The following is a 15,343-nucleotide window of genomic DNA, read 5'->3' on the forward strand; positions in this document are numbered from 1 at the left end:
TTAGTGAGGGAGTAACTGGGAGTGAAGACCAGCCCTTCCACCTATTAAATTTGGGAGGGCCACAGTGCAGACAAGCAACACCTAAGTCTGGACTGAAAAATTACCAAAGATATGTAAGGGTCCAACTGCTGAAATGCAGGGTTATACTCTCCTCTCTCAATAAACCGTGCAGGTTCAGCAGAGCCGGAAGCTTGCTGGACGCAGAGTGAGACCTCCTCCCGTGGTGCCGCCTGGTTGATTTCCGCACAGGCTGCCTGGGGCTCTGCAGTGCTGTGCACGCAACACGCAGGACTCCGAGGTGCTCAGGACCGCCCGCTTCTAAGATCAGCGGACTGGCCTTCAGGAAACCTGGCCAGTTCCTCCGACGAGCCACCCCAGATGATCACACACACCCTAGGCCACCTCCTTCCTGGACACTTCATGCCCTCTCGCCTCTATGCTGCTGTGGCTTCTACAGACCCACTGACAGTCACTCCTTCCATGTGGTCAACAGTTATTTGTGGCTGGCAACTCCTTAAGGATGAAGGCTACGTCTTATTCACTGTCATTCCACCTGTCCTAGCCCAGTGCTCAGGACGGATGGTTTCTGAATACAGGAAGAGGTAGAGAGAAAGACTTTTATAAAAGAGAGGCAACAAAGCATTCAGTACAGGACAGCGGCTCTCCACTGGGGGAATTCTGCCTCCAAGGAACATGTGGCGATGCTTTAAAACGTTTTTAGTTGTCACAATAGTAGGGCTGTTCCCATCTAGTGGGCAGAGGCCAGGGAAGCTGCTAAGCTTCTTCCAGCGCACAGGACACCCCACAGCAAAGAATTCCCTGGGCCAAAATGCCAAGAGTGCTGAGGTTGAGAAAGCCTAGTTTTAGGGGATGGGAGGAGAGATATAGCACTTTCCTTCCAGAATATCAACAACATCATATATATATATATATATATATATATTTTTTTTTTTTGGCAGTACGTGGGCCTCTCACTGTTGTGGCCTTTCCCGTTGCGGAGCACAGGCTCCGGACGCGCAGGCTCAGCGGCCATGGCTCACGGGCCCAGCCACTCTGCGGCATGTGAGATCTTCCCGGACCCGGGCACGAACCCGTGTCCCCTGCGTCGGCAGGCGGACCCTCAACCACTGCGCCACCAGGGAAGCCCAACGTCATATATTTTAATGGCATACATTTTTATGCGTGTCACAAATAATCCCCATTACCTCCTTGAATTCTTCCATCAGGATAATTATTTCTTTAACCACAATGAACAGATGAGGAAATGAGACTAAGAGGGTAAAGGACTAGTTCGGGATTCGCCAAATAACTGGTAGCAGAGAATCCAGGCTTTCTGACTTGGTTCTGTATTTCCCCCCATTTTCTTTATTGGGAGGAAGATTTTGGTCCCGAAGGAAAAGGAGGGCCTTAGAAAAATGGGATATTAGGACTAGAAAGTCCCTTTGAAAGTCCCTAGTGTCTTCTCTCACTTGGGAGGGGAGACCCAGCATGAGAACTCGGCACATGGCGGGCGTCCTGTCTGACGAATGAACTGCCCAAGGTCGCGCTGGCTGGGGGGCAGAGCTGGTGCCAGCCCTGGACTCTCCTCTCCCGGGCCCAGCACTCCGCTCCTGCCCTTCACACATAATCTAAGTCTTCCGCACATGCTGTGTTTCTAACAGGCTCTTTTCTTCTGGAGGCAGCTGGTAAACAGATGCCACACGGCGGGGGAAATTCCTAAGCGTGTCTCGGAAACTTGGAGGAAGGGAGAAGAATGAACCGTCAGCACGCTTCAAAGAAGGCTGATTTGACGCTGTCTTCCTAACCTTTCTCAGCACAAGGTTCCTGTGAGTGGAATTCAAGCTTTATTAACTGATACAAATTGCAGAAGGCAGTTCAGATATTCATTCTGAGAGTCAGAGTTGCCAAAATAAATTATTTCACAGAAAGAAATTATGCCAGGACCAAAAAGGAAATCAGAAAGATGGGAGGAAAGTGCTTGAAAAATGTAAAAACATCCCTTCTCCGGCCAGAGGGAATAGCACATGTGGAGGCTCAGCGTAACAGAAGAAGAGGCTGCAGAGGTGAGTGAGAGACCGTTCTAAAGGTGCGGGCAGTATTCCAGGCAAGAGATGAAGAGAGTCTGAAACAAGGCCGAAGTGGAAGGGAGAGACGAGGGAGACCAGTGTGAGAAATTTTCAAGTGACTCCGTGGGACTTTGACAATGACTGGATCCTGGGGAGTAAGGGAGAGGGAAGAATCAAGGGTCATGCTGTTCAGTATGGTAGCCACTAGCCACTTGTAAGTAGCTAAAATGAAATTAAGAATTCACTTTCTCAGTCACACCAGCCACATTGCAAGAACTCAATGGTCACATGTGACTAGCAGCTACCATGTTGGTCAAGGCAGATTATAGAAGAGTTCCATCATCACAGAAAGTTCTACTGGACAGCACCGGTCCAGAGAGACCTCAGGTTTCTGGTTTGGAAGAACGAAGTTTGGCGGGTGGATGAGATGTCAGGAAATCATTATGCCATTTCCTACAACAGAGACCAAGTAAACAGGAAACATTCAAGGGGGAAAGGACGAGTTTGGTGTCAGACACGCTGAATGTGAGGGGGCCAAGGAAGCTGCAGCAGGCCTGCAGAAAGGCTGGCTGGAACCTGGCACAACCCAGAAATGACAAAGGTACTGAAGAGTCACTGCTCCCCAGATTTGGGTGAAGTCAACCATGGGAGTGGTGTCAGAAATGGAAGAAAATTTTTAAGGTAGGAGTAGTGGCAGCATTTGGGTTAGAGTGAGGGGAAGGTGAGCAAGTGTGGGTAACTCCGGAAGCCCAGCAGGAGAGGGGATGTGAGAAATGGGACCATCTGCATCGACACACTGCTTGAGGTTATGCTTCCTCCATCAAGAAGCCTTCCCTGACCACTCCGGACATGCTCCGGTCTCTGAACTGAGCAGTCACTGTGAGACGCACTATGTCTACATTTAACGGCACACTTCTAAGTGGTTCTCGGATTCGTGGGCACATTTGACACCACTGTAAGCAACAGGGGATCGGGGAACTGGATCTTCTCATCCCCCTGAATCCTCTGGACAGCAGACAGGTGTAACCTGTATTCGGCATATAAACCATTGGGGAGTGCAGGATCAGCTACTCATCCTGCTGAAGACTGCAGACCTCTGAGAGGCTGTGCCTGCCCCTGAACTTGTAAGGCCACACGAAGAGGCCGGCACTCACCGGAAGGGGAGCTTCTCGTCGTTGGGCTTGATGCAGCGGACGTAGTGCGGCGTTGTGGTGTTCAGGGTCTCCATGAGCAGGTGCAGGGAGGTGCGGAACTGGGGAGACAAAGATCAGTGACTGGTGATTTATTTGTCTTCAGCTTTGTGGCGGAATAAGGAACAAAAAGGAGCACACACAGACTGGTGGTAGTATCTGTCAATACTCTTATTGTTCAGATCATTCCTGCTTAACCCAGGACAGGGGGACACCCAGGGACCTGGTGTCAGACTCCAGCTCTGACAGCTGCCTGGCTGCATGACCAAAACCAAGGCCCTCCCACATCCCCGGCACCAGGGCTCCTCAAGGCAACGTGGGGAGAGACCGCCCGGATGCGTCTCATTCAGTGCCCCGATCAGATGAGATAAGGTGAGCAAGTGCTAAGAGCGTGAGAGGGACCATTGCTGTGAATGGAGGCCCATGAGTCCTAAACGTGAGGCCCTGGAGCCCTGACACGTGGTGCCCGGGCATCCCGGGAATTACTGCCTTACAGGAAATGCTCAGAGCCGGGAATCCATCGAAGTATTAAGGTCAGTGGCTGCCAGGGGCTCAGCAGGCACTCTCTTCTCTTGGGAGACACACTGGACATAAAATCCCACAGCAAACCCACAGCAGGAGCTGTTTCTCTACACATGCCAGTGCCCACAGCTCCCGCCATGAGGCCTGGGGCTGACCTGGTGGCCCACAGTTTTCTTGTGCTCCTTGTTGGAGGCTTTCAGGGGGGGTCTGGCAGAGCGAACGCTGATCTTTGAAGATGTGGCGGCAGCAGGAGCAGAGTCTTTGCCATCGTGGAACAAGTCAGCCACCAGGGGGAGCTAGAAACAAACACAGAGAACGAGTTCTTGGACTTTATGCTGCTTACACTCTTTCCAAGTAGCTTTCCAATACACGCCTGAGAGAACTGGAAACACACGTCCACATTATTCCTAATAGCGTTACACATGTACAGCATTATTCCTAATGCCCACAGAGCAGGGACAACCCAAATGCCCATCAACTGATGCACAGATGAGCAGAATATGGTGAATACACGCGATGCAATATTACTCAACAAAAAACATAAAGGAATGAAGTCCTCATACATGCCACAACCTGCGTGAACCCTGGAAACACGCCAAGTGAAAGAAGCCGGACAGAGAGGACCACACAGTGTGTGATTCCATTTACAGGAAATGTCCAGGGGACAGCAAGTCGTATACGGTTTGCCAGGGGCGAGGGGAGGGGCAAAGTGAAATGCCTGCTGATGGGGACAGAGTTTCTTTTTGGAGTGATGAAAATATTCTGGAATTTAGCATGGCGATAGTTGTACAACTTGGTGAATATACTAAAACCACTGAATTACACAATTTAAAAGGGTGATCTTTGGGTACAAGAATTATATCTCAATTTAAAGAAAGGAAAAATGTAATTTTCCCAGACAATCTCACTTAACCTTTACCTACAAAGATGGGCAAAACTTCTTTCCCTTCTGGTGTGGTAGAAGGTAGCTATGTTCTAAGAAAACTGTTTAAATTTTTCCACACTTATTATTACTGGGTCTTGTAAAGTTATTTAACTTCCTTAAGCCTTATTTTCTTCATCAGTAAAATAGGGATAAGAACGTACCCATTATGTGGAGTTGTTATGAGACTAAATAAGAATACCTCTCTGTTAATGCACTGTGTGTACCAGGGTGAAGATCAGACCATGCATGAGGGACAGAGAGTCCCAGCCCTCCCCCGTCCCCTACAAAACTAGTCCTGCCAGCATCCCTTGGGGAAGTGGATGCTGGGGATAGAATCAAGTGTTGTAAGGCCACTACCACATGCCTGCATGTGGGGAGGGAACAAAAGGAGCCCCAGGCCCCACTCTCCAGCCCTGAGCCACTCCCAATCCCAACAGAAGAGAGGCTCAAATGCTTGTGCCTCCGTGTCCAGGCTCCGGTCCGTCACATCCCCTGCACCTTTCTTCCCACAGCCCCCATAACGATGCTGTCTCCCATCTCCTCCCGCCAGTTCTGAATGCCCTGAGTCTGTCTTCCGGGGGCTCTGCAATCGGATCCCACTCACCCCCTCTCAGATAATACCTTTTTTCTTTAAATTAATTTTTATTGGCATGTAGTTGCTTTACAATGCTGTGTTAGTTCCTGCTGTGCAGCAAAGCGAATCAGTTATACGCACACACGTATCCACTCTTTTTTAGATTTCCTTCCCACTTAGGTCACCGCAGAGCAGTGAGTACAGCTCCCTGTGCTATACAGTAGGTTCTCATTAGTTACCTATTTTATACATAGTAGTGTATATGCGTCAATCCCAATCTCCCAGTTCATCCCACCCCTGCTTCCCCCCTTGGTAACCGTAAGTTTGTTCTCTATATCTGTGTCTCTATTTCGGCTTTGCAAGTAAGTTCATCTCTACCATTTTTCTAGATTCCACATATAAGCGATATTATATGCCATTTGTTTTCCTCTTTCTGACTTCCTTCACTCTGTATGACAGTCTCTAGATGAAGCTGATCACTTTACTGTCACATAAACCAACATGCTTGTTATTCCCACCTTTGCTCACCATTATTCTTATCTGAAACACCCACCCACTTCTCCTACCTGCTCTCGTCCCGAGAGCCCCAGGTCCGGCCCTGCCTCCTCCACGACCCTTTCCCAGATCACTTCATCCACTCATTTCTGCCTCTCCCAGGCTCAGCCTGTGCCACCTGGGTACCACCCGAGTCTGTGCCACCTGGGTACCACCCGAGTCTGTGCCGGACCCTGAGCCCTAGGCTTGCTGAACCTACAGCCTCCTAGCCTTCCCCATTGATGGAGGATGAGAGCTGAAGAGAAGACTAAAGGAGAAAATCCACGTGAGTACAGAGAAGAGTGCCCGGCATAGAATAAGCACTCATACATGATCTAGTTTTATTATTTTTATTGGGGATATATATATATATATATATATATATATATATATATATATATAAAATCTGTCTACATTGTGAAAGTACAGATGCCTGAGAGAGTTATATTTTTGAGCTGAAGAGGAAACAGAATCATAGAATTTAAATCTGGAAGAACCATAAAGATCAACCCTCAACTTCCTGTGGCAGGTGAGGAAAAGAGCAGCTCTGGGAGGAGGGACCTACCAGACCCTGCTTCAACCCCCAGTCGCCCCACAGCAACCACGGCGGGCGGCATCAGCTCGCCCAGGGCTGTTGGTTAATGGATGAGCCAGGGCTGGAAGCACTGACCTGGGCCTCCTCTCTGAAGACCTCTTCCCTGAGATTCAGCACGTCCACATTCCTCCGACTTCCTGCCTACTTTTCCCAATGTGTTCTTTCCCAGCACCTTTCGCTGGTCCATCTTCTTCACTTCTCTCCTTTGAGTTGCTGATCCCCAAAACTGCATCCTCACCACTTAATTTTTCTAACACTCATTCCCTGGACTGTATCCTTCATGCCCATGGCTTCAACTATCACCTTCAAGCCCATCTCTCCATCTTGATTTTCTTCCACTACCACAGTCCATAGTTCCAACCATCTGCTGAATATCCTGCTTCTCCTCCCTCTGGGTGTTCCACTGGAAACTCCAAATTCAACATGGCCCAAACCACCACCACCTGCTGTCTTCCCAGATTTAGGTTAGAGATCCTGCCATCACCCTACTTCTCATTCCCATCAATCACCAAGTTCTGTCCATGGTTAAGTCTCAGCAGTCCTTTCTCAATCAACCAGAACGTCGCTGCCCTGGTTCAGGTCTACCTGAGCTCTCTCCTGGGTCACTATAGTCACCTACAAAACTCGAGTGCCCTACCTCCAGGCATACGTTCATACAAACACATTCTACCCCACAGCCAGTTTCCTCTAAATCCAAACCATACCCAGTAACCCCCTGTTTACAGACCTGCTGGTCCTCACTGACCATGGCAGAGAGCCACCACCACACATATTAACTGAGAACAGGGGTAGGGGCTGGAGGGGTGGGGGGAGAGGACAGCCCAGGCATGGGGACTCTGTAAACTGGTGCCAGAGAGCCAAGGCACACGTGAGAAAAGGTCAGGTGCCCAGGCAGAGTGGCGCCTAGAAATTTCCATAGGGAAATAATTAATGGGAGGCTGAAGCCAGGTTCACATTCTAAAGACATCAGTGATTCAGTCTGCCAAGTCTAAACAATATATAAACTGATTAAATTATTCTAATTCATATACTTTCAGAAATAGACTTCCAAGATGTTTGAGTCTTGGGTAGAACTTACCAACTGCACGGCTACACTGTTTAAGGGGTCTAATGTACTGAAATCGTTAGTAGTGGCTTTTTCTGTGAAAAATCTGTTAACTTCTAAGGTCACGAGCATGTATCAGAACAGGAGGAACTTTGAAATCGGATTCAATTATAAGAGTATTTTAAAACGTAAGCCCCTTTCTCTTGCTTCAATCAGAAAAGCTATGCCTTTTTTTTTTTAATTTGACATATTAAAGGATTTATAACTTAAGAACAAAAAAGGAAAACTTTTGTTCAAGGCAGATTTTAATCTACACTGGCACTGTGCTATAATTTGGGAACAACCAAGGTTTAGTCTGGAGAATCTGAACTTTATTTTAAAAGTTATGTTTTAGGGTTTCCCTGGTGGCGCAGTGGTTGAGAGTCCACCTGCCGATGCAGGGGACACGGGCTCGTGCCCCGGTCCGGGAGGATCCCACATGCCGTGGAGCAGCTGGGCCCGTGAGCCATGGCCGCTCAGCCTGCGCGTCCGGAGCCTGTGCTCTGCAACGGGAGAGGCCACAACAGTGAGAGGCCCGCGTACCAAAAAAAAAAATAAAAAGTTATGTTTTAATTGTAGGTCCCTGCTATTGAGACCGCATTTGGAAGTGGTAGGGTCCCTGGGATGGAGGAGTAGATGAGTTTGTTGGGACTTTAGGGAGGAGGGGCAGGCTTTACATTCTATACAGAATTTGTATGATAAACTCAGTAAACGTACAAAGACATCTAATTTGACCACAGGACTGAAAGACGGACAGGCACCATGTCCAACCTCAGGCTGCAGGCAGTAGTAAAAGACCAGGACAAGGGGGCTGGGCCAGACACGGACCTCCTTGTCCCAGGAGTGTCCCAGCTGTAAATTAACCCCAAGTCCCAATGAAAAGTAGTTACCAAGTTCCTGTTTGAAAAAGGATTCATGCAAAGGAACACATTTCTGAGTGAGAGGAAAAAAAAATTTTTTTTAATTGACTAACTCCAGTTCTGCTATTAGAGTGACTGGAAAGTCTATTTACCAGATGACCAACCAGTAATAGAAGTACTACAATTCATCTTAGGGCAGCCCTCAGAAACACGATCCACCTGGGCCTTTCTAAAAATTTACTCCCTTCAGTCTTGAAAACACTTAGATAAAACCTTCAAACAAACCAAGTACTTCCCTGATACTACTTGTCACTTATTTCAAAGTGTCCACAGGTACTGGCTTTCGTGTTCTCTGCTATGCAAGTCTACATATAGACTTTAAAAGCCTGAGGCAGATCTATTTGAAAAGGGATTAAAAGAAGTATGAAAACACTTTCTAAAGACCACTTGACAGTTTAAGAAAAATGTCAGTTACAGGTATATACATAGCTGTTACCTTGGAAATCACACCTATTCATTTCCATTTATATGAACATAAAATATCTTTTCTTTAAAACAGACATGTGAAACTAAAATAAGACACACTATAATAACCATTTGATTGGAATCTCTTGTCTAGAATCTTATCTTTAAAAGCTACGGCTGTAAACAAAATAACAAACACATTTTCTTTTCAATCAATTCTTTTACATGGTAAATGCTACCCTCTGGGGGGAAAAATATCAAACTTTTAGGTAAGAAATATTCTGTTTAAAGGGGTTTTGAAGAGGATTTGGAGGAAAAGTCTCAGTACTTCATTTGTTTAAAGAAGGAAAGGGGGACCTTCCTGGACTGCAGAGAATGATTATATTGCTTTACTGACTAAAGTTCTCTCTTACATAGTTACCTATTTATTCTAAATGTTGGTAGAGGCGTTTTAACTACCAGTACAAACTGATTTTAAACAGGAAGCATTCCAAAAACACTTAAAAGCAAATGTTATATAGTATGTTGACTCAAAGGTTATTATATAAAAAATAAATTAAAATTTAAAGCAAATGCGTTTGCTCCAAATGAAATGTGTGTATAACCTGTAAGGAAGCTAGCAGCACGGAAAGCAATGGAACACATGCATTGTCACCCTTGATGAGCTGAAGTTGAGGGAGAACAGAGATGGGGGGAGATGGAGTTTGGGCCTTGTTGGAGCTACTCCATCCTGACTCCTGGACCTCCGGGATTGTCATGGTCCAGGGTAGGCAGCTTTGGGCTAATATGGTCTACTTGGCCTCTGGACCACATTGGTCTCGAGATCCCTTCCGCTAGGATGGCGTGGAGAGATGGCATCAGGGCTGCCTGCCTAGGCCCAGCGTGGCCCTCACTGCCCAGCACCTGCTGGCATAAACTCTGGACCCACTGCCTATCTGTCTGACTTACACTCAGCACTGCCCCAGAAGAGGAAATCTCCAGAAGAAAAAAATTCTCCTTTCGAGATTATTTTTTCAGATTGATAAAATATTGCTTTTTACAATAAACACTAAGAAGGAAAACCCTCCACCTTTAGCATCTAAAACAAATCAGTCTGTTAACCTGAAATCATGTTTTAAAGAGGCATCTCTTAAGTCTCTATTTATAGCTCTCTGACAGCTGAGAAAGCAATTAGCTATATTATAGCCTCTTAGGCAATGTAACTGGCTTTACTAATTACATTCTCACTAACACCGTTTTATCTCGCTGCTCTTAGTGGGAGCTCTTCAAACATCCTTTTGGCTGATAGGGTATATGGTAGTCTTCCATCCCATACTGCTTAATTTTTCACAGTAATTTGTTAATTTCTTATCAGGAATGCCACACAAAAGAAAAAAGCTAATAGGTCTCCCCCCAGATAAAAATACTTTAAGTAAAACTATGGGTTTACCTACAGGATCTAAGATCTAGCTGTGCTTAGTGAGAAGAAAACCAATAAAAAAATTGGGCATTAACCGGACACCATAGGCTTGCATCTTTCCAGGTCTTTATTTTTCTCTCTGCTTTTAAGTGCGCCTTAGAAACATAAACCTTGTGGGACCTACTGTGAAAAAAATTAAAGAAAACGATAGAGGCTCATTTTAAACTATGAGTTTTAAAAATGCCACAATGACAGATGTCGCCAGAGGTGTCCATCTGTCCAAATGATTTAAAGCACATTTCTGATCACTCTGATTCGTAGCTGCAGTCTGTGGAAATCCCATCTGTAGGTTTATAGTGACCTAGTGTCGATCTCTGCTTTCCCTCCTCTGGGATGTCTGAAATGGGTCCAGGGTGGAGAGTTCTCAGCGCTCCCTCCTCCTGCTGGGGTCTGGTGGGCCTAGAAGCCTCTCTCAGTTCATCTCTGAGTACTGCTGGTCACCATCACAGCACCTCTGAGGGTTTGCTGGGATGGGGGTGCAAGGGTCTGACAACAAGGTCATTGGTTCTTTAGAAATGTTAGTTGGTGAAGGGGGAGGTTAGAGTTGTGGCAGGTGGACAGGGAACAGAAAGGAGTTGGTACCATTTAAGAGTAGATCACAGACCTATTTTACACTCCAACTTAGCAATACCTTTAGACTTTTGAAGTGCATATTCTTTGAACTGTCAATTCCATTTCTAAACTTTTACAGACATAACTATACAAGTAAGCAAAGATATATGTAAAGGGCATTCCATGCAGTATTAGTTGAATTAGCAAAATACCAATAGCTGTTTAAAAAAAGAAAAGAAGTGGATATGTACTCATGTGGAAAGATGGTCAAGATACAACGGTAAGTGAAAAATTAGAGAGGACAATATATAATGCAATTCATTTCAATCTTTTTTTTTTTTTTTTTTTGGCTGTGTTGGGTCTTAGGTGCTGCGTGCGGGCTTTCTCTAGTTGTGGTGAGCGGGGGCTACACTTCATTGCAGTGCGCGGGCTTCTCATTGCAGTGGCTTCTTTTTGTTGCGGAGCACGGGCTCTAGGCGCATGGGCTTCAGTAGTTGTGGCTCACGGGCTCTAGAGCGCAGCCTCAGTAGTTGTGGCACATGGGCTTAGTTGCTCCGCGTCACGTGGGATCTTCCCGGACCAGGGATCAAACCCGTGTGCCCTGCATTGGCGGGCGGATCCTTATCCACTGCGCCACCAGGGAAGTCCCCATTTCAATCTTAAAAAGATGTACCAGTATGTTTGTATCATCAGAATGGGAATTCATCAAAAGGGAGGTCAGGAATGGGAGAGAATACTTTCATTTTACATATTTCTATACTATGTGAATTTTTATAAGCCTACATTTCATTTCTAATAAAAACTCAATCTACAATGATACCCCTATTTAGAAAAGAGCTAACATGGCAGGCCTGAGACTGCCATCCTAGAAAGGCCTGCTTACAAGGTTGACCCTTGGCTGGTGTCTGGAAATGTGGATTTCGAGAGGGTTTTCAGCAGTCCCTGATAAGAATGCTTTGCTGAGCCTAAACTGTTTATGCAAACAATATGGTTTATGCTGAATGAACCTGCTTTCCTTCTGGGAGTCTGGAATTTCGGTATGTGCTAGGCAAAGGGTGCCCACGTCACTGACTCTCAGTAGGGGACACTAAATGCCCAGGCTCAGGTGAGCTGCTCTGGTAGACAGGTCACAGGCATCATCACAACTCAGTGCTGTGGGAATTAAGTATATTCAGTGCGACTCCAGCAGAAAAGGGCTCTGGAAGCTTGCACCTGGTTTCCCCTGGACTTCACCCCATGCACCTTCTCCCTTTGCTGATTCGCTTTGTACCCTTTTGCTGTAATAAATCATAGCCATGAGGACTACAATATGCTGAGTTCTGTGAGTCTTCCTGGCAAATGGTTCAATTTGGGGGTGACCTTGGGGACTCCCAGCACATTCCTATTACTCTTTTCCATAGAACCTTCTTCTTGACCTTCACAGCATTACCAAAATTTTTGATTAAACTCTATATCTTTTCACTAGACTGTAAGTTCTGTGAGGTTAACTACATACATTTGTTACTACTACATACCACACAAATATTCAATAAAGTTTGGTAAATAAAAATAAGAAAAAAAATCTCACTGACTAATAACAGATGATCTGCTGGAGAGAGAGTGTGAGAGATTCCCTTCTACATTCTGGGATCCCTAAGAGACACTCAAATTAAGACAAAAATTAATGGCAGAACCAGGCGCTGCATGCCCCTCACTTGTGCTCCCACCTGAAAGGAGAAACTTGTAACAAAAGTTTCTCAGCCCTCTAAGGCCAGTGTCACAGTAACAGGAGGTCACAGGCGTCTAACTTCTAAGACGCACACAGTGAGGACGCGTGCTCCTCAGGGCTCAAACCATCCACTTCTACTCTCTCCCTGTGGCTTTTCTCCCGTTCCCTACCTCCCTTGCAAAGAATGGAAAAAGTCACGTCAACCACCATGGACTAGAGGGCTGGACACCTGGCAAGCCGAGGGGTTAATCTTGCACTGACATGCACATTTACCCAAAGCAAATTTGTCTTAGTGATGGCTAATTCCCTGATGCTCCAGATATCGGGAGACGGCATGGGGCCGGGGTCTGCCCCGGGCCGCCCACGTCGCTGGTACTGACTCAAATCCTCCCTAAAACCCTGGCCTCGGGGCCACGTGATTTACTTGCCTTTAGGTGCCTGGGTCCATTTTGCGGGGTGTATTTTCTCCATTCCATCATCTCACCCTAACTGCATTCATCTAAAGCTTACCACAAAGAGAAATTAATCTGCCATTTCTAGTGTTATCAGGCCTCTGCAGTGAGTTCAGTACCATGTGGTCTGGTCGAAAGCCTCCTAAATCCTAGAGAGTCCTTTTCTGGGTTCCCTCTGAAAGGCTGAAGCCAGCAACGGCACCTGCATCGGCGGGGTGGCTTTCTGGAACAGCGGGGCTCACGCTCCCTGCACCCCCACCCCAGCCAAACCTCCTCTCTTTTCAGGTACTGTATGCTTGTTTTTCTGCCCACTCACAGCCCACCAGAATGTAAACACCTAGAGGGTAGAACCTATCTTATTCACCTTTGTACACGGTGCATTTAGGGGCAGTGCCTCACAAGGTATGTGCTTAACAAATATTTGTTTACGTGAGTCAGTGCCTTGTTTCTTCTACCTGTAGAATGGACACAATATTGGTTATCTTTTTGTCATGCTCGTGAGAAGGAAATAACTGGAATTCTGGAGATAACAGAAAGTAACATTCCAAAATTGTAGATTTAAGTGTCCCTTGAATCCTATTATTCCATTTAAGTTTTTGGCCATAGGGAAGTTCCACAGACTGCTAAGCAGAGATTAAACGCACTGATACTAGGATTTGAAGGGGTTTCAGTACTTTTACATCTGCACGTAGGAGGTGGAGGACAAATGACCCGATGAATGCCAGCAATGTTTTCACAGTTATACCTACCATCGTCTCTCCGATTGTCACTTCTCCTGTTCCCCCCGCTCCCCTGTCCTTCCATTAGCTGGCATCTTTCCCAGTCACCTCTGCCATCCCTTGCTTTCTTCCCTCCATCAGGCCGTTCTCAAATTCTCAGACTGAAATAACCTACAGACCCCTCACCTCCCCCTGCCCCACACCTCTGCCTCGGCCCCTCCAGAGTGGGGACGGCACCAACCACACCCTGTCTGGCTCTGGCCGTGGACACTCTGCCTCTGTTTCCCTGCTTCCGACGCTCTTTACCTTGCTGGCCTTCAGAATGTTGATCTGCTCTTCGTACACCGTGTCTCTGTTTTTCTCCAGAAAACTATCTGAAAGGTACTCCACCTGGAGCCACGGCAGGAAACAGAAACGGTAGTTAGTGCTCCAGCCTGACCCGGGACCCTCAGCAGCTTCTCCAGTAGTTTCAGCTCATCCACAGCGTTTTCTGAAAAGAGCTGTGCATACATGGGAAACCCACAGATGTTCTCATCCAAACTGCAAACCCAAGATGTGATCAGGGTTCACATAGAGGGAGCTGAATATTCATTTTGCGGAAAACCAAATTGTTTTTAAAAAGGAGTTCCTGCAAGATGGCCTTTAATAGAAGGCTTCCTTTGGGTGCTCTAAACGCCGCTGGTCAGCCTCACCCCAGATCAACTGAATTAGAACTTGCCTTTGAGCAATACCCCAGGTGACCTGCACACACATGAAAACTTGAGAAGCACTGGGCTAGCGCACACAGAACACAACCCACGTAGAGAACTTCTAAGTTTACGCCAGCTGCCAGGAAAGCAGCCACCTGAAGAAGAATCACTCTTTCTTCTTCTCTCTCAGGCTCCAGGAGAGTAGACAAGGCCCCACCCAAGAGACTCCAGGCCCTCTGAATTCAAAGGTCAGCTCCCTCTTAGCCCAGGAACCCCGAGTCCACCTTGGACACGGCTCACGGAGCACCGGGCCCACCAAGAGGAGACCCACCTTATCTGCAAAGTGGACGACAATGAAGGCCGTGTTGGACATGCGGGGTTTCTGGAAGTGCTGGCTGCCGGAGTGCCGGTCGTAGAGCTTCTGAGCCCAGTTCTGGTCAGTTCCTTTGGGGACCTGTGGATCCACAAAATCAGGTGCTTTGTGAAGAGGGAAAAGGAAGCCAAGAGTCATGGCAGAGTGATGGAGTCCACCAGGAAGCTGACCTCATGAGGCTGGATTCAGCTCTGAGACCTGGACCCTAACTGGACGTGGAAAGCAGATTCAACCGTGAACACCTGGGACCCCACATGGCATGCCCTCAACATGCCCTGTACGCTGGCACCCTGAAGGGGTGCGCTTAGCCTCCAAGAACCTGCCGTCTGGCAGACGCTAGAAGAGTTGGGAGAGGAAGAGGGTGGAGGCCAAGGTCACAGGAGTAGAATCATAACCCACAGGATAAATCTGAAGATGCTTCTTTGCTCTGGTGGGGCCAGTGACTTCAGGGTCATGAACACACCACATCCGCCTCCAGCGCCAAGTTCCTGCTCACTCAGGTCAAGTCCTGCAGCAGGAAAGCCCACTGTCTCTCTCTAGGGCCATCTGAATACCAGCGTCCAGGCTCAGCTCAAG

General features: G+C 47.1%; 1 protein-coding gene across 2 annotated transcripts in view; it reads right to left on the reverse strand.

Moving 5' to 3' along the window:
• MYO5B (myosin VB) overlaps positions 1 to 15,343 on the reverse strand; it is a 382,270-nt gene that overhangs the window by 84,722 nt on the left and 282,205 nt on the right. For both annotated transcript variants that reach the window (XM_060029032.1, XM_060029033.1), the window contains exons 13-16: positions 14,726 to 14,848; positions 14,012 to 14,095; positions 3,934 to 4,074; positions 3,221 to 3,318 (exon numbers count right to left, since the gene is read on the reverse strand). In XM_060029032.1, coding sequence (XP_059885015.1) covers positions 3,221 to 3,318; positions 3,934 to 4,074; positions 14,012 to 14,095; positions 14,726 to 14,848 — 446 coding nt within the window. The remainder of the gene's footprint in view (positions 1 to 3,220; positions 3,319 to 3,933; positions 4,075 to 14,011; positions 14,096 to 14,725; positions 14,849 to 15,343) is intronic.

This window comes from Delphinus delphis, chromosome 13, assembly GCF_949987515.2.
Source record: "Delphinus delphis chromosome 13, mDelDel1.2, whole genome shotgun sequence".
Lineage (NCBI taxonomy): Eukaryota > Metazoa > Chordata > Mammalia > Artiodactyla > Delphinidae > Delphinus > Delphinus delphis.